Source organism: Diabrotica virgifera, chromosome 2 (genome assembly GCF_917563875.1).
Source record: "Diabrotica virgifera virgifera chromosome 2, PGI_DIABVI_V3a".
NCBI classification, from domain to species: domain Eukaryota; kingdom Metazoa; phylum Arthropoda; class Insecta; order Coleoptera; family Chrysomelidae; genus Diabrotica; species Diabrotica virgifera.
Genome location: NC_065444.1, coordinates 175,236,501 through 175,258,874, shown reverse-complemented (window position 1 = coordinate 175,258,874; position 22,374 = coordinate 175,236,501). Strand labels below are relative to the sequence as shown.

General features: G+C 34.2%; 1 protein-coding gene across 1 annotated transcript in view; it reads right to left on the bottom strand.

Moving 5' to 3' along the window:
• The window catches only part of LOC126880302 (calbindin-32), a 697,932-nt gene that overhangs the window by 24,661 nt on the left and 650,897 nt on the right, over window positions 1-22,374 (bottom strand). The window contains exon 9 of the mRNA XM_050644100.1: window positions 9,224-9,280. Coding sequence (XP_050500057.1) covers window positions 9,224-9,280 — 57 coding nt within the window. The remainder of the gene's footprint in view (window positions 1-9,223; window positions 9,281-22,374) is intronic.

The following is a 22,374-nucleotide window of genomic DNA, read 5'->3' as shown; positions in this document are numbered from 1 at the left end:
TGATACCAACACGAAATATTTATTACGGTAGGTGTTTACATTTTTAGAATCATTTTACGGAGTAAGGTGGAATTACAGCCACTAGACATATTTTATTATATACATATTTAAATATTTATTATTTATTAAATATATAAATAATATTTAAATATTTCTATTAATGTACTTTTAAAAACACATACCCTAACTTGTTTCATTTAATTTGTATAAGTGAAATATAAAGCGTTTTTATAAAGCACACTTGTTCGGATTCCACTATAACTGCGAGCGAACAAAGGTGACATTTTGGCATAAATTGGTAACATTTATTTGACAGTTGCGGTGATGACACTTCATATTTGTTTTTATTCTTTACTATACGCTGTGAGCTCGTACGTAGAAGGGATATTTACAAATTCGCGAGCGCCAGTAGTGACAAGTCTGTAAACGATTACTGGAAATTTGACATAAATGTCAAAGTGATTAATTTAAAATTAAAATTAAAAACATTAATTATAAAAAGTATTAGTTTGTTAAAGCTGTGTTATATATTTTTAACTTAAATATACAATACGTTTTAAATACTGAATTTAAGTTTTTTAAATGTTCCGTAATATCTAATTATAAATTAATATATTAATCTTACCGCCATCTACACGATAATTGTGAAAGTATCCGAAGTACGAAATTCATATTTTATCAATAGAACGTCAAAATGATTAGCAAAATCTTAAAAAAATCGATTATAATTTAATTACTTTTTTGCGTTGTAAATTAATATTAAACGATAACAATTAAATAATAAATTTAAAAATTACCAGTGAAAGTTGATTAGTAATCCGCCAGGAGCGACACCAGCGAAGCTCACAGCGTATAGGTATTTGTTTTATTATATTTACTGTTTTTATTATTTACTTTAACGTAGGATTATAATATAATTCTTGTTTTCTATTTCTAAAGTTTTTATTTATTTTTATAATTATGTGATCTATTTGATTTAAAATGGATTCAGGATTTTTTTATACTTAGTCAACTATGTCAACTTAGATCTCTGACGTAGGTAATGACGGGCAACGGTAAGTATCATAGAGGTATATATTAACATAGAGGGAGCCTACCTTCCGCGCTTCCTGACGACAAGATCTCAGGGGACTGGTTTGCTGCATCTCCTTCTAACACATTGTATCGAGAATCTATAATGACATTCAGTGTGAATATAGGCACGGAAGAGGAGGATAACTGTAGCAGCTTTACTATGCGTAAGAGTGAAACAGCACTAATCCAAATAAAAAAGATGGTGTCGTCACTTCGCTCTGAATGACACTCTCTCTATGCTAATATTTAACTCTATGGTAAGTATATTAGACGAACTGTATATGGTTTTGTGTAAACATTTTTAGTAATTAAAGTGACCCTAGGTCGATAATATTATATTAATATTAAATACTTAAAGAGCAACATGGCTTTCTTGCTCGAATTAAACACTAGGTTCGGGCACGGTTCTTAGATATTACTACGGTTGCCTAAATCGACTAAACAATGAACATTAAGGGTGAGATTACGTCACGAGAGTTTACTGTCATTTGAATCGTAATATGATTTTTTTCGAATCCTGAGAAAACCAAGTATTTTAGAAAAATTTAAACGCAGGATGCAAGATTACATTATTACCGAGGATGGAAATCCTCTTAGAATAAACAAGCAGATTCTATTGAATGAAATATTTGAAATTAAATATCACACTTCTCTTTTATTTTCAGCCCTGTAACTTATTAAAATAAACAATAAAAGTTTTCACGGACTTTCACCTCGGTAATAATGTAGTCTTTCATCCTGAGTTTAAATTTTTCAAAAATATTTATTAGCTTTCTCAGGATTCGAAAAAAATGAATACAATTAAAACACATTGAAAATTTTGACATGCGTCAAAGTTTTGCATTAACTCAATGTAAAATTCTGAACTGTTGAATTCCAGCTTCCCTAATAATTATTTTACATCAAAAGACATTAGAAACTATTTGAAGAGGATTGAAATATGTATTGGAAATAACTGTTAAAATTGGTCTACGTAATTAAACATATTCTAAAATTTTGTAAAAATGTAATACATTTTAGTTTTCAGCCCAAACTTGGGCCACACACAATGCAATAATGTTCACATTTTTGAACTGTCAATATTTTTATTTTATCATCTATTGTTTAAAAACAATACAGTTGATAAGATACCCTCAGTTGCGGAGAAAGGATTAATAATAAAGATTTTTTTATTCAGTCAATGGTGTGAGCACTGCCAGTTAAATAGTAACGTGTGGCCTTACTTTTACACGCATACCTATTGTGGCAAATGTATCATATTTTTCAAAATTTTGGAATGCATTTAAATCGTAGAACAATTTTTACTTTTGATTTTAATACAGATTTTAATTCTCTACAAGTATTCTCTCATGACTTTTGATAGAATAATTAGGGAAGCAGGAATTCAACAATTCAGAATTTTACATTGAGTTTCCTATGGCCCTTTTTACAATTCACCACCCGGTATAAGATAAAATGTGTACTATTTGTCTTATTATTTCATAATTACACAAATAATACACATATATACACAATAACACGCATTCAATGATCGAAAATAATTTAAAAATATGGAAATGTAAACTCTTGTGACGTAAAGTCAAGAATATAAGTCTCCCCACCACCGTCGGACAAGACAACCGTAATAAAGTCTAATAGCCGTGAGGTTCGGGTCAGTTCGAATGACAGAACAAATTTGTCCTTATATACTCTTCTTTTGTTCTGTCATCCAATCTTTTTTCTTCTCTTTGGTTTTGCGCAAATACTTTTTTGAAAGTTCTATCGTTCTATTAAGTCAGCCTTTATTTGTTTTACAGTTTTTGTTGATATTTTCTTCATTGTATTTGTTAGGATGCCCACGCAACCTTGTTCGGAATTAAAACTGCTGACTAAGTGGACTGTATTATATATTTTTATTACTAAGACATGTGAACTTTTTGAAGACAACAAACGGACTAATGAAAAATGAACTTGTCGCTAATAAGCCATATTTGCACGCAGGCAGGGCCGTCTCAGGACATTTCATTAAATATTGCAGCGAACATGCCGCCCCTCCTTGAAAGCACAGTCTTTCAAGATAACTAAAACTAAAGTTCCTATTAACACCAAAACCACGCAACAATATAAGCTAAAACCAAAAATGATGTCCTAAAACAAAAGAAAGCTTCTCTTTAACCCATGTCTAATTATCCATCGGTAACACGCAAATTTTTGCCACCGCACGTTTAATAAAGTGTGCATTACTCGTTTTGAGAGTCACTACCCGCACAATACCGTCTTTTCCAGGATGAACCTCCATTACCCTTGCCAAAAGCCATTTCATGGGTGGTACCCCACTCTCCTCCAAAATTACTATTTGCCCGGGTTTAATCTGGTCAGCTGAAGAACGCCATTTATTTCTTTCTTGCAAATTAGCCAGTATCCTCCTTAAAACTGTAGGGTATTTAGACGTTCGTTAATTATTTCTTTGATATTTTTTCTAATTTCTGGATCTCTTAGTGCACTTATGCCAGTTCATTCTTCCGTTGTTGTTTTTTCTATTTTTTACATTTTAATTTTCACATGTGATACTAAGAGATTATGGTTAGATGTAACGTCTTCTCCAGGTTGTGTTTTAACTGCAGTAATACTATTCCGATAACTTTCTTTGATCATTATATAATCTACTTGCTTTCTCATTATCTGATGTTCATTATCTCTTGGCGATTTTCACGTGTACAAATGTCTATTGGGTAAATCAAAGTTCGTATTTGTAGTAATGATATTCGTAATATAGTAATGAGAATCGTATCAACCTATCTCCTCTTTGATTTCTATCACCTAATCTAAAATTTTCCACTACGTTGCTTGTGCTACCCTTTCCGATTTTGGCATTAAGGTCACCCATTATTACTGTGACGTCACGTACTTTGGTAGTTCTCAATGCCTCTTGAATTTGTTCATAGAACGATTCCACCGCTTCGTCATCTTTTCGGCCGTTGGGGCATAGACTTGAATTATGTTTATTTGCCTGCCTTTATTTTTTAGTTTTAGTAGCACAACTCTTTCAGAAAAGGTAGAAAATTCTGGACGTCTTGTGAGATTTCATTGTTCAGTTTTATTGCCACACCATGTCGATGTTGTGTGTCATTATTACCCGAATTCTATATCGTAATGTCGGTAGCAGGTAGGAACTCCTTTTGGATAGTCCTATCAGGGAAATTGAATCAATCCCTGCCTTCTGCAGATTCCAGGTGTTTCCTGACCCGGGAAACTGGTACCTGCTAAGGGTCCCCTGTCCAAGGTCACGGATGAAGCCCACAACGGCTTCCAGGGCGGAGAAGAAGGTCTTCACAACGGTCTGGAGGACGGAGGTGGCAGCCCCCTGGTTTTAGGGCTTGTATAAAATCGAACCTGGAAATCGGCAGCTGGTTTTTCAGTATCTGTATTGAGAGGAAGTCATTTAGGCCAGAACGGTCAATACAGAATAGTACTCGGTGCGGTGGCAACCACTTAAACAGCGTATACACAGCGGTGTAGAAAGCCAAGGGAATGACTACTACACTATTTTTCCCAGGTTAATCAATATGGCTGAGGAAATAAACGATGGCCCCGAGTACGGGCGCTTCTTAAATGGGGCAGGGGTGCGAAGAATCTCCCGCTTGGCCAAATTTGATATACAGAGAAGTTGTAGAATAGGCACATGGAACGTGCGGAGTTTATATGAACCAGGAAAAACACACAATGCCATAAATGAGATGAAAAGGCTGCAAATATTAATTCTGGGTATCAGTGAAATGCGATGGCCCGGATCTGGCCAATGCCATGTGGATGATCATGAAGTATATTATGCAGGAGAAGAGAGTAATTACCATCGTCATGGTGTAGGATTCATAGTCTCAAACGAGGTTAGCAAATGTGTTAGAGCGGTATGCCAAGTATCTGAACGAGTCATAATGATTCAGTTGAACGCGAAACCCAGAAATATAAATTTAATACAAGTGTATGCACCGACAGCGGAAAGTGAACTGGAAAAACTTGACAAGTTCTACGCCGATGTAAAAACTGTTACCGACTAACTCAAGACTAGAGATCTCACCATTCTGATGGGTGACCTTAATGCTAAGATAGGAAAAGGCAGACAAAGTAATATTATTGGCTGTTATGGACTGGGCGATAGAAATGAAAGGGGAGACTATTTCGCAGATTTTTGCAAAGAACATAATCTATGTATAATGAATACCTTTTTCAAATTACCTAAAAGGAGATTATATACGTGGAAATCTCCAGCAGATACCCCCAATAATATCGTAAGAAACCAAATTGACTACATAACCATCAGTGAGCGTTACAGAAATGCAGTAAAGTCTGTAAAAACCTATCCTGGCGCCGATGTGCCATCTGGTCACAATCTATTGTTAGCCGAAATAAAATTAAAACTTAAACGGATAAAACAACCACGATCCTCTAGCAAACTGGATACCGATTTTATTAGAAACAACAGTCAGGGGATTTCAAACAATCTAGAGAGCAATTTTGAGAATAGCGAACAACAAGAATCCATCGAGGATCATTGGAACCAAATCAAAACGATTATAAGCAACTCAACTCCAAACTTCAAAGAGAAAAATCAAAAGAAGCAACAGTGGATGAACGATGAGATTTTGAATTTGATGGAAAAAAGACGCAAATTTAAGGATCAAAACATCGAAATGTATAAACGAATTAATAAAGAGATAAGGACTAAAATACGAGCGGCAAAAGAAACATACTTTAAAAAAAATGTTTAGAAATTGAAGAGTTGCAGAGAAAACATGATTCATTTAATATGTATAAAAAAATAAAAGAACTCACCGGTCAGAACAAGAAACATGCAAATAACATCGTTGATAGAGACGGAAAACTGATTATCACTGATTTGGATAAAATAGACAGATGGAAAGAATACATTGAGGAACTGTTTAATGATGAAAGGCCCGAGCTTGAAATTAACGAAGTAGTTACAGGACCTGACATAACTATGGACGAAATTGAACAAGCAATAAGATTAGCAAAGAGCAGAAAAGCGACGGGACCAGACAAAATACCGAATGAAATAATAAAGCTCTTCGAAAATTCAGGTAAAAGATCTCTCCTTCATCTTTTTAATAACGTTTATCAAACTGGCTATATACCAACGGATTGGCTGCTGTCGACTTTTGTGACGATACCTAAAAAAGCAAACGCGAAAAGATGTAGTGACTACCGAACCATTAGCTTGATGAGTCATGTTTTAAAGATATTTCTACGAATTTTGCACTCTAGGATGTACCAAAAAATAGAAGAACAGCTTGGTGATACACAGTTTGGATTCCGCAATAACCTTGGGACCAGAGAAGCACTGTTTAGTATTCAGGTTATGGTACAGAGATGTAGAGATGTCGGACATCCGGTTTATATGTGTTTCATTGACTTTGAGAAGGCCTTTGATCGGGTAAAACATACGGAAATGATTGCTATTCTTCAGAAAGTGGGTATTGATGATAAAGACCTACGCATTATCAAAAATCTTTACTGGCATCAACGTACAAACATCAGGATTGGCTGGGACACGTCAGAAGAACTTCAAATACGAAGAGGAGTAAGGCAGGGCTGCATTTTGTCCCCACTAATATTTAACATCTATTCTGAGTTTGTTTTCAATAAAGCAGTGGATAATGCTCAATGTGGTATCAAAATGAATGGCGTCAATATTAATAATTTGAGATATGCGGATGACACGGTGTTAATTGCGAGCAATTATGAAGAACTTCAACATCTGATTAATATGATTACCACAATGTGTGATGAATATGGACTCAAGCTAAACACCGCAAAGACCAAGGTGATGGTTGTCAGTAAGACGCCAATACAACCGGAAGTAGTAACAGCTTATGGTGAACAATTAGAAAGAACTAACAGTATCACCTACCTTGGTTGTAATCTAAATGAGAACTGGGACATGAGCAAAGAAATTAGAATACGTATAGAGAAGGCCAGAGCTGCATTCTTTAAGATAAAGAAACTTTTATGTGGAAACAACATTACTTTGAATCTTAAAATTAGATTAGTGAGATGTTATGTGTTCTCTACTCTTTTGTACGGTGTCGAAGGTTGGACTTTAACAGATACTCTTCTCAAGAAATTGGAAGCCTTTGAAATTTGGGTATACCGAAGAATCCTACGAATAAGTTGGGTGGATAGAGTTCGTAACGAAGTTGTTTTGCACCGGATGGGAAAAGTCACAGAAGTCGTCAGAACAGTTAAAAATCGAAAACTTGAATATTTTGGCCATGTTATGCGACACCCAGAGAGATATAATATACTCCATTTAATAATACAAGGCAAGGTAGACGGAAGAAGAGGGCCAGGTCGAAGAAGAACGTCATGGCTTAAAAACCTGAGAGAATAGTATAACAGATCCTCTGCATCCCTTTTCCGAGCTGCCGTTAACAAAATTACTATAGCCAATTTGATAGCCAACGTTCGATAATCGAGCACGGCACATGAAGAAGACGAAGATATCGTATGATCTCTAACTTGGCATTTTCCATTTCCTATCCATCGGGTTTCCTCTTATTCCTAAAATATTAATGTTAACTCTTTTCATTTCTTGGAATACATTGTGTGTTTCTCCGAGTTCAACGTTCCAATAATTTTAAATTGACGGTCTGCTTTTTCTTTTTCTTTTTCATTTTCTTCTTCTTTTTCTTTTTCTTTTTCTCGTTCTTTTTCTTTTTCTTTTTCTTTTTCTTTTTCTTTTTCTTTTTCTTTTTCTTTTTCTTTTTCTTTTTCTTTTTCTTTTTCTTTTTCTTTTTCTTTTTCTTTTTCTTTTTCTTTTTCTTTTTCTTTTTCTGGCAGGGATTTCGCTGATTGACGACCTGAAAAGCCCTGCCTCCTTTCCTGTCGGATCTTGGTCTCCGATACCTATGATCAGTTAGTACCCGTCTGCTGGCTCTGTCTTCTCATTTGATGATGATTCTACGTACATGTAACTCTACAAATCTCTTTCCAGTCCTTCTCCATACTCCTCTACGGCAGTCTGTCGAATACAAGAAGGATCTGGATTTGTCAGGAAAAATCTCACTATTCCAGTGTAGTAAGTTCCATGGTAAATTTACACCGCCTAACTTACGTTTATTTTCACCAGTTTGTTAAAAACTTTTGAATACCATTTTAATAGTAGAGCGAGGACCATGAAAATTTCTTGCAACAATATATCCATATTTACGTCCATCTCTACTTTAGGACATATTATCTCCATAGCATAGATTGATAAAACCACGATGGTGTTTTTATTAGTGTCGGTCGATAATAATTTGGTTAAGAAGAAATACAGTACCTGGACAAATTATTATGCCAAGCAAAGAAAAATTTACTATATGAAGTTATTTCTCTCATGATTATGAATATTGAAAAAATACCGTTTTGTTCCTTTTTTGTGAATATTTTTTAACTTTAAGGTGCGTATTAATTAGGTTTGCTGCTCCGTGCTCCCTGCAACTGCTCTAATCGATACGGCATGCGCTCCTCTACATATAAACCGCCACCGATTGGAGCGCCGAGGCGGAGCACGCACTGTTGCATGGTCCAGGAGCGACAACGTATCCACTATGTGGAGCAGTTGCAGGAGCGCGGAGCGGCGAACCTTATGAATACACACCTTTAAAGGAGCGCATGCCGTATCGATTGGAACATTTGCAGCGAGCGCGGAGTAGCGAACCTGATGGATACGCACCTTAAGAGTTAATATTCACAATAAAGGAACAAAACAATATTTTTTCAAAAATATTCATAATCATGAGAGAAATAACTTCATATAGTAAATTTTTCCTTGCTTGGCCTAATAATTTGGCCAGGTACTGTTACTGTACATGTTTGTCTATTAATTTACTAGGTTTTTTCGTGCAACCGTCAGCAACCGTTGCGAACGATCAGACGCATGCGCAGTTAACAGTTAGCAATGCGCAGTTAACAGTTAGCGTTCGTAGACTACGAACGTGCATGCGTCTGATGGTTGGCAACGGTTGCTGATCGTTGCACGAACAAACCTAATATTAACATAATTCAAAACAAGATACAAGTAATGGAAGCATACAAGGACAATCCAATTTCTTTGTTTTCAAAAATATTAAACTTTTAAATGTATTTATTTAAAAAATCCATTACTTACCCTATCATATAATGAAAACACCCTCTCAATATCAGCTCGGGTTAGTTTTGTGGCACCCTAGATAAAAAAATAATAAAGTTAATGAAACATTTTAGAAAATATTTTTATGGATTATTGTTATTGTTATTGCATATTATATGAACATTGTTTTTAAACAACAGTAGATCCTTTGTGTAAACTTTTATAATTTTTATCACCGTGATGGTTAGATTTTGTCTAAAAGTTAATATTCTATGACTCGTAATAGTTTAAACGTAATAACGCGTGTACTAGAGATAACACTATGTAAAAAAGAAAAACCAAAAATATATACACAGAAGCCCAACACCAAGCGACTTATAGGAAGACCCCCAAAAAAGGAGAGCTACAGCTCCAGATCGCAGCAGAGACTGTAACAGAAGAAACAGGACATAGTGCTATTACAAGAAGAAGAAGAGGAAGAAGAAGAAGAAGAAGAAGAAAAATATAAGAAATAAAATAGAAATGACTATAACTACTTTTATGAATTCGAAGTCATTTATTTGCAAAAATCGTATCAATTTGGAATTAAACAAAGAATGGTTAAGTGCTCTATGTTTGTTGTGGACTTTTTCATGGTTCAGAAATGTGGACACTACAAATATCGACCACGAACAGAACTGAATCATTGGAAATGGGGATTCATAGACGGATGCTGAAGATAACTTAAACAGCAAGAAAAACTAATGAGGAAGTAATCAGGAGGGTTAACAAAGATACAGAACTGCTACTAAAGACTGTTAAGCACGGGAAAATATCTTATCTGAGACATATTATATGTTGAGAGGAAATCGATATAAAATAATACTACAACTGCTCCTTAAAAGCAAAATAGAGGTCTGTAGAAGTGCAGGAAGAAAAAAAGTTCCTTTGTTAAAAAAATTCGTGAATGGACTCAAATATTGAATGCAGGACCACTATTCCATGTTGCAGAAGATCGATAAGCCTCCGCGATGGTGATCGCCAACGTCGGATAATTCTGATATGTCACGCGAAGAGAAACAAAAACAGAAAAATTGTATAAACTAGAGTCTGTTCGTCTTATAAATTAGTGTCCTGTAAATAAACTTGTCTTATAGTAAATATGCTATGTATACTTCTACTAGAGAGAAAATTCCAAGAATTTTTAATTTTTTAAGAATTATTTAATACACTATCACTATAACCCAAGCATTTGACCAATTTTTCATATTCGTTTACCAACTGGTATTTGTATTATCATGATTAGACCAGGGCGCATCTGTAAAATTATTAGTACATTTGAACGTTGAGAGGCGACTCATATTTTTTTGGAGAAACTGCTTAAAAATAACTCAAATAATAATATTTGCGTTATATTACCCTTTCACTTAAAAAGGCCCGAATCATTGTTTAAATAATAAAAATGTCAAAAAGTGAAGGAAAAATTCGATTTCTTTCTTCGTTTTCTGATTATAACTTTAAAGGTATTCATTTTCGAGAAAAGATGCACTGACATAAAAGTTGCGTAATTAATCCTACAATATAGGATTAGTTAGAAATTTTAAAAATTGTCACCTTTTTTGCAAGTATTCGCATTTTACGTTTTTCAACCATTTACGCTACAATTATGACCTTCATATTTCACATAGAAAAACTTTATTATATATTAAAACAATACTATAAATTTTATCAGGATCGTATTAATAGATTTTGCAAAATATACTTTGCAATTCAGTTTTCGCAAAAAAATTCATTTTTCAAAATGTTGCAGGACTGAAAATAAAGCAGACAGCAAGTTGATTCTTTTTACATATAGAAGAATATTGTACCTTTCATTTGCAATTTACAAATTTAAAATGGGTTAACTACCACGGTGTCAGAAATTTTTTTAAATAAACATTAATTTTAGGTGCTACGCGCAGGACAGCGGATACGTTTGCACTGATTGGACATTCCAATGACCTTTGATAATGATTGATAAATTTAAATTTTTAATATATTTCGATATAAATTAATAAATTTATTTATTAGAAAATGAAAACACATACTCTGTCCTTTGAAATAACACTTTTTTTAAGCAAAAATTTCTTTGTTTGTATATTTTAACTTAGAGAATAAAAGTTTATTATTTTTAAAAATATGCAATTGTTTAAACAATATTTCACAAACAATAATCAAATTATTTTGATTTTTGTGGAATTAAAATATTAAAATACAACAAAATATAGAGTAAGAAAATAATATATTAGACATAGATTGGAAGAAATTTTGGTGGAAGTCAACTTGTGTAAATCGAACACCGCTGTCCTGAGCGTAGCACCAAAAATTAATGTTTTTTTTTTTAATTCCTGACGCCGTGGTAGTTAACAGATTTTAATTTTGCAAATTGAAAATTAAAGGAACAGTATTCTTCCATGTGTAAAAAAATTTTTAACTTACTATCTTCTTTATTTTCAGTCCTGCAACATTTTGAAAAAATGAGTTTTTCTTGCGAAACTGGATTGCAAAATTTATTTTGCAAAATCTGTTACACCGATCTTAAAAAAATTTACAATATTGTTTTACTATATCAAAAAGTTTGTCTGGGTAAAATATAATGTTCCTAAGTATAGCATAAACTGTTGAAAAACGTAAAATGGGAATACATCTTTTTATGCTTTTTTTCGCAATTATTGCTATTTTGCCAGAAAGGTTACAAATTTTAAAATTTTTAACCAAACCTATATTATAGGAAATTTAATTAGGCAACTTTTATGTCAGACCAAGTGCTTAACTAGTACTTGGACAGAAACTTCTTTTTGTGGACCACTCGATTCAGGTCGGTAAGTGGTTATTTTAAATAATATAATTTAAGAATTACATTTACCGAAAATGTTGATTAAAGTTAAATTCAAAACAAATACAGATTAACCGTTTTTGGATAAAGAATAAAATATAAATATGGCTGCAGGAGGAATGCAACCGACTACAATAAACGAAGCGTTTTTAATGCAACAAAATAATAATTTATTTCAAGAAAATTGTCAACGTTCCCAAAACGAACAATTATTATATACAGAATGGGTAAAAGTCAGCAATGAAAAAGATCAACTACATAGTATGATCACGCAAACACATATAAGTATGCTAGAAAATCAAATCAAACAGATTTGCAATCAATCAAATAATAACGCTAAAAATACTGAGGCAACGCCTTCTCCCAGGCAAGAATACGAGACTGATGAAGAGGAACTGGCTAAAGAAATAGAATGGGTAAGGGTAAGAAACAGGCAAAAAAAAAGGAAAATAATGAATACCTCATTTTCTCCACCTACTCCTACAAAAAATGAAGAAATAACCAATAGGCTTGAATCTAAACAAAAAAAAGTCCAACCTACACCACCAATAATAGTGGAAGGAATTAAAGAATATAATAAATTTATCGAACTGCTCACAAAGGAAATAGGTATAAATAAATTTATAATCCAAATGGTAAATAAAGAGAACTTCAAAATTAAAGCCAACGATGAGGATACGTATCGTGGCGTGACAAAAATACTACGAGAGCAAACACCACACAGTTGGTTCACATACGAAGATAAAAGAACCCGACCAATTAAGGTAATAGTCAAATATCTCTCGCATTCGTGCAAACCAGACAGCATAATTGAAGAATTGGTAAGGAGAGGTTTTAAAGCAGTGAATGCTATAAATAAAATTAAGTGGCGTACCAAGGAACCACTTGACATGTTCATAGTGACTTTTGACAATAGCGAAGATATAAATAAAATACATAGTATACAGCATATACTACAATGTAAAGTCGAAATCCAACCATTTAAATCCTCCAAATTAATATCTCAATGCAAAAATTGCCAGGCATATGAGCATACCCAAAAATTTTGCGCCAGACAAGCGAGATGTGTCAAATGCACAGGGAAGCATCATACTAAGGAGTGTACCAAATCAAAAGATGTCAAACATAAATGCGTACACTGTGGACAAGAGCATCCAGCTAACTATCGTGGCTGTAAAGTGGCTATTGAATTACAAAACATGAGGAATAGAGCAATAGATAAAAAAAGGGGGGTTAATAAACATCCTTCAGTAAGCAGGCAAGTTAACGAAAATCTAACATTTGCCAATGCAGTAAACAATGAAAAGGAAAGTGGCAAAAAGGAGGAACGAACTAATAATATCGAACAAAGTCTGCAACTCATATTAGCGAAGCTAGAAAATCAAGAACAAATCATAACAACACTGGATGAGAGGCTAAAAAGGTTAGAATATAGTGCCAAAGGAGCTATACCTAAATCGAAACAATATTAATTCAATTAAGGTACTAGTGTGGAACGCAAACGGACTCCTGAACCACCAGCAGGAGCTTCAATTAGTTCTACAGACAGAAAATATAGATGTATGCCTCATCTCAGAGACACATTTTACTAAACACTCATTTATCAAATTTCACGGTTATAGAGTCTATCGTGCGATTCATCCTGATAATAATGCAAAAGGAGGAAGTGCAGTGATAATTAAAGAAAATTTACGACATTACGAAGAAGCAAACTACGTAACAGAAAAAGTGCAGTTAACTGCAGTAACACTTAGAACTCTTAGATACCCACTGATAGTGGCAGTAATCTATAGTCCTCCGAAACATGCAATAAGTAAGGAGGAATATATTGACCTCTTTACCGAGCTGGGAAATAGATTTATAGTAGGAGGCGATTATAATGCTAAAAATACCCACTGGGGCTCAAGGTTAACCACAACAAAAGGCAGAGAACTTTTAAAAGCTGTGAATGAATACGGAGCCATAACCTTGTCAACAGGGAAGCCAACTTATTGGCCTACTGACCCCAACAAGATACCTGACCTAATTGATTTTTTTATAACCAAAAATATATCGCAAAACTACCTGAAAATAGAAGAATGTCATAAGTTATGTTCTGACCATACAGCAATAACACTAACACTAAGCGAAAACATAATATATAAAGAAAATAACCCTTCGCTAACTAATAAGTACACCGACTGGATAAGCTTCAGACAAATGCTAGAAGAAACAATTAATTTAAACGTTTCTCTTAGAACCGTAAAAGACATTGAAAAAGAAGTTGACCAATTCAATAAAGACATCCAAAGAATATCTTGGGAATGTACTCCAGACATCAAAAGACGCCTAAAAGGATGCAACTACCCGGCAGAAATTAGAACGCTGGTATACGAAAAACGGAAAGCAAGACGAAAATGGTTCCAAAGTAGAGCTCCTCAAGATAAAACAATTGTAAATAATCTCACCCAACAACTAAAAAGAGAGATTAAAGAATTTAAAGAAGAATCCATTAGGACATACTTAAACAACCTAACGAATGAAAGATCCACAGAATACTCACTATGGAAGGCAACCAATGGATTAAAAAGACCAATGATGCAAATACCACCCATAAAAAAAGAAGACGGCACTTGGGCTAGAAGCAGCGAACAAAAAGCAGAATGCTTTGCTACACATCTAGAAAAAATATTTAAACCGCATCAACAACAACAAGAAGAAGAAGCATTACAGAGCAACCATTTGCAAGAAGAAGAGAACATAATGCCACTAACTGTAGAAGAAGTAATAAAAGAAATCAAGTATAATTTAAACCCGAGAAAAGCTCCTGGCTTTGATTTAACTCCTGGCTTTAGGACAAATATTAAAACAGCTCCCAAGAAAAGCAATTGTCAAGTTGACCTATTTAATTAATGCTGCGATCAGATTAAAATATATTCCTTCATTGTGGAAAGTGGCGGAAATAGTAATGATACCAAAACCAGGCAAACCACCACATATAACCTCTTCCTATAGACCAATATCACTGCTACCCACAATGTCTAAATTATTTGAAAAACTTCTCCTCAGAAGACTGCAACCAATTATAGTAAACAAAAAATTAATTCCAAATCACCAGTTTGGTTTTAGGCAAAAACACTCAACTATAGACCAACTCCACAGAGTCACCGATATTATAGAAAATGCACTAGAGGAAAGAAAAGTTTGTTCCGCTTTATTCTTAGATGTTGCCCAGGTATTTGACAGTGTTTGGCATGAAGGACTATTTCATAAATTAGAGACTATTCTTCCAAAATCATACACAGACATAATTAAATCGTACTTAACTGATAGATATTTCAGAATCAAGCAATATGATGCTTATTCTGAACTTAAAGAAATAAAAGCCGGAGTCCCCCAGGGTAGCGTATTGGGCCCGGTCCTATATCTCCTTTATACATGTGATCTACCAGAATTCGATAACTACTGTTTAGCTACCTTTGCCGACGACACCGCCATATTAGCAGTAGGTAAAGATAACGTAGAAACAGCCAATAAACTACAAAATGCGATAAGCAAATTCCAAAAATGGACTAAGACGTGGAAGATTACATTGAATGAAAGCAAATCAGTACATGTTGATTTCACTAATAAAAAAATTCTCTACGCACCAATAAAAATTAATGGACAAGACATTCCGTATGCCAACACAGCCAAATACCTGGGCTTAACCCTAGACACGAAGCTTCGCTGGAAAGCCCATGTAAAGAAAAAGAAGGAAGAATTAAATATTAAATACAAAAAATTGTACTGGCTACTGGGAAGATACTCAGGGTTGTCAACGTATAACAAGATGCTAATCTACAAACAAGTTATAAAACCAGTATGGACGTATGGTATCCAACTGTAGGGATGTACAAAAAAGACAAACTTAAAAATAATACAAACTTTTCAAAACAAAGTATTAAGGGGCATAGTTAACGCACCCTGGTACATCCGTAATGACGATATCCACAAGGATCTACGAATGGAGCCCGTCGACAAAGAAATCCGAAAACACGCAGAAAGTCATAAAAAAAGACTTCTTCTCCACGAAAATATTGAGGCCATCCAGCTCCTGGACAACTCAAACCAGAAAAGAAGACTGAAGAGGACCAAACCTCACGAGTTGGTGTAGTGTGCGACAAAGCTAATAGCGGAGCATTGCGCGACTAGTGTGCAAGCAACGTGTTGGTGTAGTGCGTGATAAAGTGAAAAGCAGCGCTTTGTGTGATAGTGCGCAATCAAAAAGTGCGCCAGTAATAATAAAGACAACTAAGAAGACATCAAAGGGTGACTCTTAGATATTAAGTAGTTAGTAAGATAGGATAGATAAAAAGTTACTCATTGGTCAAAGACCAGATTGTAGCACTTAGCAAATAAAAAAAAAACTTTTCTCTGAAGTGAATACGTTTAAAGTTATAATCAAAAAATGAAGAAAGAAATCGAATTTTTCCTTCATTTTTTGACATTTTGATTATTTAAACAATGTTCCGGACCTTTTTGAGTGTAAGGATAACCCAATTATTATTATTATATGAGTTGATTCCAATTTCTGGAAAAAAATATGAGTCACCTCTCAACATCCATCTCAAACAGATGCGCCCTGGACTAGTTACAAATCCATTAATTTTATTAAAAGTTTACCACTCATCTACTAAATATACAAAATTTTAACCCAGTAAGCAAGTCAACAAGTTTATTCAGCACTTATCGTCCCATAAAAGAACATTAAACATTTAATAGCTTTATACAGTGTAATCCAAAGCAATAAAATAGCTGGATAAAGGAACCAACACGCAAGTTTGTTAACGTTTCCTAGAAATGTAAAAAATCGACGTATAAAGTATCCCAATGGATAAGTGATTTATAAGAATGTGTTTTTTCGAGAATAGAGGTCACTGAGTTGGTTGTAGGTATACATTTATTACCTTATATTGCCTTACCGATTTTTGTAACCGAGTTACAGAGTTTTTTATCAATTTTACACATTTTGCCCATTTCTCTGTACCCATAACTTTAGAATCACCTTGTATATTTTTTTGATATTCGGTACACATATGTCTCATTTAGAGCTCAAACCACCCAACTACTAATCACAAGAAAAATCCAGGGCCGGACTAAAAAAAATTATAAATTCATTGTAACCGTCAAACACCCTGTTTATTAAAATTTTCGAAATCCGTTTGAATATTACTGAAAAGGGCAGAAAAATTAAGGTTAATAATAAAAAGCCTCAATTGTTTGCTCAAATAATTTAATGACTAATTTTGGAATAATTTTGAAATTTTTAAGAAGAATAAAAAGCAGGTATTAATAACTTTTAATAATAAATTATTAAAGTTAATGAACAAATACTCATTTTAAAAATATTGCACACTTATTAACCAGATTGAAACGACCCATTTAGTAATCACAAAAAAATCCAGGTCCTGATTAACAAAAAAAAAACAAAAAATAATAATTATCACCTTGTAATTGAAATGTTCAAAATCTATTTGCCCATTTAAAAGAGCAAGACAAACTGAGTTTATAGGCTAGCTTCAATTTTTTTGCGCAGAAAATTTAGTGACTTTCATTTTGAAATTAAATATCATATTGAAATTTTTAAGAAGTCTGAAATTAAAAAGCAGGTTTTTAAAACACTTTTTTAAAGCAATTTTAATAATAAATTATTAAAGTTAATGAATAAATACTTATTTAAAAATTATCAGTAATTATTTAGGTACTACATACATTGGAACGAGCAACTAATTACAGGAAAAATCCCTGTATAAATAATTATTTTGACCCTGAAAAAATATAAAGTAATTGTGACCTTGAATCAACACCCTGTATATTGAAATTTTTAAAGTTTATATATCCATATATATCCGTTTGCACATTTGACAAGAGGACAAACATCTAACTTCTAAGCTTCAATTTTTTGCGAAGACAATTTAGTGACGTTCCTGTTGATATTATATTGAGATTTTTGTTAGAGTTGTTAAAAATTGCAACATAGTTTCAATATTAAAGTCATTAAATTGTCTGCGCAAAAAATATAACCTAACCATAAGCTTAATTTTTTGTGCTCTTTCTAAATGTGCAAACGGATTTGGAAAATTTCAATATACAGGGTGTCGTTTTCAGGTCAAAATTACTACATATTTTTTTGAAAATCAAGATCTGCACTTTTCTTGTGATTAGTAAGTGGGTCGTGCCAATGTAGTAAATAATTATTGATTATTTTTAAAATAGGTATTTATCCATCAACTTATTATTGAAAGTGCTTTAAAAACCAACTTTTTAATTTCAGAGTTATTAGAAATTGCAATATATGCAATCTATATTGGTCTTTTCAAATGTGCAAACAGGTTTTGAAAATGTCAAAATTACTGTGTTTTTTCAAGGTCTCAATTACTTTATGTTTTTTATTTGTTAATCCGGACCTGGATTTTTCTTGTAATTACTAAATGGGTAGTTCGAATGTAGTGAGTAACTATGGATTATTGTTAAAATGGGTGTTTGTTCATTAACTTTAATCATTTATTATTAAAAGTTAATAAGTTTTTAAAAATTTCAATCATCATCATCATTCTCTTTGCCTTATCCCTATGCGTGGTCTGCTTCCCTAATTGCATTTCTCCACACAACTCTATCTTGGGTCACATCAATGTCAATCCCCTTTACCAACATGTCCTGCCTTATCGTCTCCCCCAAGGTCTTCTTTGGTCTTCCTCTCCTACTCCTTCCAGGAATCTGCATTTCAGCTATTCTTCGTATTGGGTGATTAACATCTCGACGTTGAACATGACCCAACCATCTTAACCTATGCTCTCTCATTTTAGCATCAATTGGTGCCACACCTAGACTTCCCCTAATATACTCATTTCTAATTTTATCATTCTTTGTCACTCCACGCATCCATCTAAGCATTATCATTTCCGCCACATGCATTCGTTGTTCCTCTTTCTTTTTCACTGCCCAACATTCAGTTCCGTACATCATAGCCGGTCTTATGGCTGTTTTAGAGAATTCTCCCTTTAGCTTCATTGGCATTTTTCTGTCACACAACACACCACTAGCTTCTTTCCACTTCATTCATCCAGCCCTAATTCTACTGCATGCATCTTCACCTATTTCTCCATTACTCTGTAATACCGATTCTAGGTACTTAAAACTATTGTTTTTCACAATCATTTCACCATCTAAAGATACCATTTTATTTGTAGTAATTCGATCTTTAAATGAACATTAAAAATACTCTGTTTTTGTCCTACTAAGTTTTAAACCTTTTTCCTCCAGAGCTTGCCTCCACTGTTCCAGTTTTTGTTATAAGTCTGTTTCACTATTTTCTACTAACACGACATCATAAGCATACATTAAGCACCATGGAATGTTACCCTGTAGTTTCGCTGTTATCTGGTCCAAAACTAATGAGAATAAATACGGACTAAGCACAGAGCCTTGGTGCAATCTTACTTTCACATGAAATGACTCCTTTCTTATTGAGTGCCCACCACAAAATCTCTCGAGGAACTCTATCATATGCTTTCTCAAGATCAATGAATACCACATGAGCGTTTGTTTCTTTACTCCTCTATTTCTTAACTGCCTTATAATGAAAATTGCATCTCGTGTTGATCAACCCTGCATAAAGCCAAATTGATTCTCGGATATTTCGGTCTCTTCACGTATCCGTCTATCAATTACTCTTTCCCATATTTTCGAGGTGTGGCTAAGCAGTTTTATAGCCCTGTAGTTTGTACATTGTTGTATATCTCCCTTGTTTTTGTAAACAGGTACCAGTATACTGCTTCTCCATTCGTCTGGCATTTGTACAACTTCCATAATTCAATTAAATAGACCTGCTAGCCACCTTGTCCCTGTCTCTCCCAATGTTTTCCATACTTCCCCAGGAATATCATCTGGTCCTACCGCTTTTCCTTTCTTTATTTTTTGAAGCGCTTGAGCCACTTCCTCGTTTGTTATTTTGGTGACCATTGCTGCTACTGTCTCCGTTGGCTCTACAGGTTGTCTGTCAAATTCTTCATTTAATAAGCTGTCAAAGTATTTTCTCCATCTCTTTTTGACATCCCTTTCGTGAACTAGTATTTTATTATTTTCATCTCGGATACATCTAATCTGATTAAAATCTTTTGCTTTCTTTGCTCTCTGTTTGGCTATTTTATATATCTTGGTTTCGCCTTCCCTGGTATCAAGTTGATCGTATAGGTTTGAATACGCTTCTGCTTTGACTTTTGCTACTGCTACTTTCGCTTCCTTTTTAGCCACCATATAGTTTTGAAGATCTGTGTCGGATCTGGTTTCTTGCCACTTTTTATATAATATTCTCTTTTATTTTTCCTTGTACTTCGTTTGACCACCACCAAGTCTCTTTATCCTCAAACTTTTTTCCTGACCTTTTCCCAAGTATTTCAATAGCAGTCTCTCCAATATAACTGGCCATTTTTCTCCAAATTGTATTAGGGCTTCCTTTCATGTTCCAACATATTTTTTCTACTACTCTTCTCCTGAATAAACCTTCTTTCTCATCTTTTAGCAGCCACCACTTGATTTTTTGTGGTCGTCTCCAATATTTTTGTTTAGTTTCGCTTTTTACTTTGATGTCCAGAACAAGCAGCTTATGTTGTTGACTTACTGTCTCACTAACTATTACCTTGCAGTCCTTGCATTCACGTATGTCTTCTTTCCTTATCATAAATTAGTCTATTTGGGATTGATGTTGTCCACTTTTATAGGTAATAACTTGAGTTTCTCTCTTTTTAAAGAATGTGTTAACAATCGCCACATCCAATGCTGTTGCTAATTCAAGCATGTCATCTCCAGCTTTATTTCTAGTTCCAAAGCCTAACCCACCATGTATTGTTTCATATCCTGTCTGGGTTGGCCCACATGTGCATTGAAATCACCTCCTATTATAACTTTCTCCTCTGCTGGAATATCACTCAGTACGTCTCCTAATTGGTCATAGAAAGCTCTTCTTTTATTCTCACCCAGACCTGTTTGGGGAGCATACATACACAAGATTCAATACCTTTTTATCAATTACAAATTTCACTGACATCATTCTATTACTCGTTCTTACAACTTCTACTACGTTATCTTTCATTTCACTATCAGCCAACTCCATTTCTAGTGTTACTACTCCCTACATAACACAATTTGTATCCTTTACCTAGTTCTTTCGCCCTTTGTCCTTTCCACCTAGTTTCTTGAATACAAGCAATTTGAACTCTTCTTCGTTTGAGCGCATCCACTAACTCCAGACTCTTACCTTTAAGACTACCAAGATTCCAAGACCCTATCCTGATTTTTCTAACCTGTAATGGTGTTCCCCCTGAGATAGTCCTCACCCGTAGATCCGAACGGAGGCTCATTTTACTTCCGGAACATTTTACCTTAGGAGATGCCATCATTTCAGTATAAGTTTTTATTGCGTTAAAGAAGGTCTTTTCATTATTATGGCCTGAAAATTTTTTTGGATATTTGATGCCTGACTGCCTTTTCTATCAGCACCTTACCCTGCCTTGCACGTTTAGCCAATACACCACCAATGCAACCAAAGTGCAGTATTACCCCACACCCGCCCGCATTTTTCTGTATAGGCCAGGAGCCTTACTTTAAGAACTGCCCTATAAGCCAATGTATTGTTGCCCGTATCCCGCCACTAGGAGGCACGTACTTTATTCGGGATACTTAAAAAAAAGATTTTTTTTTATTTAGATTTCAATATAATTTCAAAATTTAAGGAATTATATTGTTTGGGCAAAAAATTGAAGCGATTAAACTCTAAATTATAATCTGGGAGGTAGTGTCAAATTTGTACGTTGAATTTGGCACAGATTCTATGAATTTATTATGGTAGATAGTACGTGTTTGATAACGAAAATATCTGTCAGCTGGAGCGACTTGAGGGCTTTTAGGCAAAAAATAATATGAAAGTAAATGGAAAAAACTCGACAACTTAGATGTCAAATATTTATCTCCGTGCCTTTTCATCCATAATAATATGGTGTAGTGGTTAGAACAACTGGCTGTCACACAGGCTCGCAGGCGGGTCGGGTTCGATTCCCGGCGTCGGAAATCCTTTTTGTGTTATTAAGCTTTGGAACAACTGACTATACAAAAAAAAAGTCATGCCAAAACTGCTCCGGTCAAATTTGACGCTACCTCCCAGACTATTAATTATTTGTGCTCTTTTCAAAATATGCGAACGGATTTTGAAAATTTCAATATACAAGTTGTTTTTTAAGATGTTAATGAATTTATATTTTTTTTTTTAGCCAGGACCTGGATTTTTCTTGTGATTAGTACTTAGGTGGTTTGGTTGGGT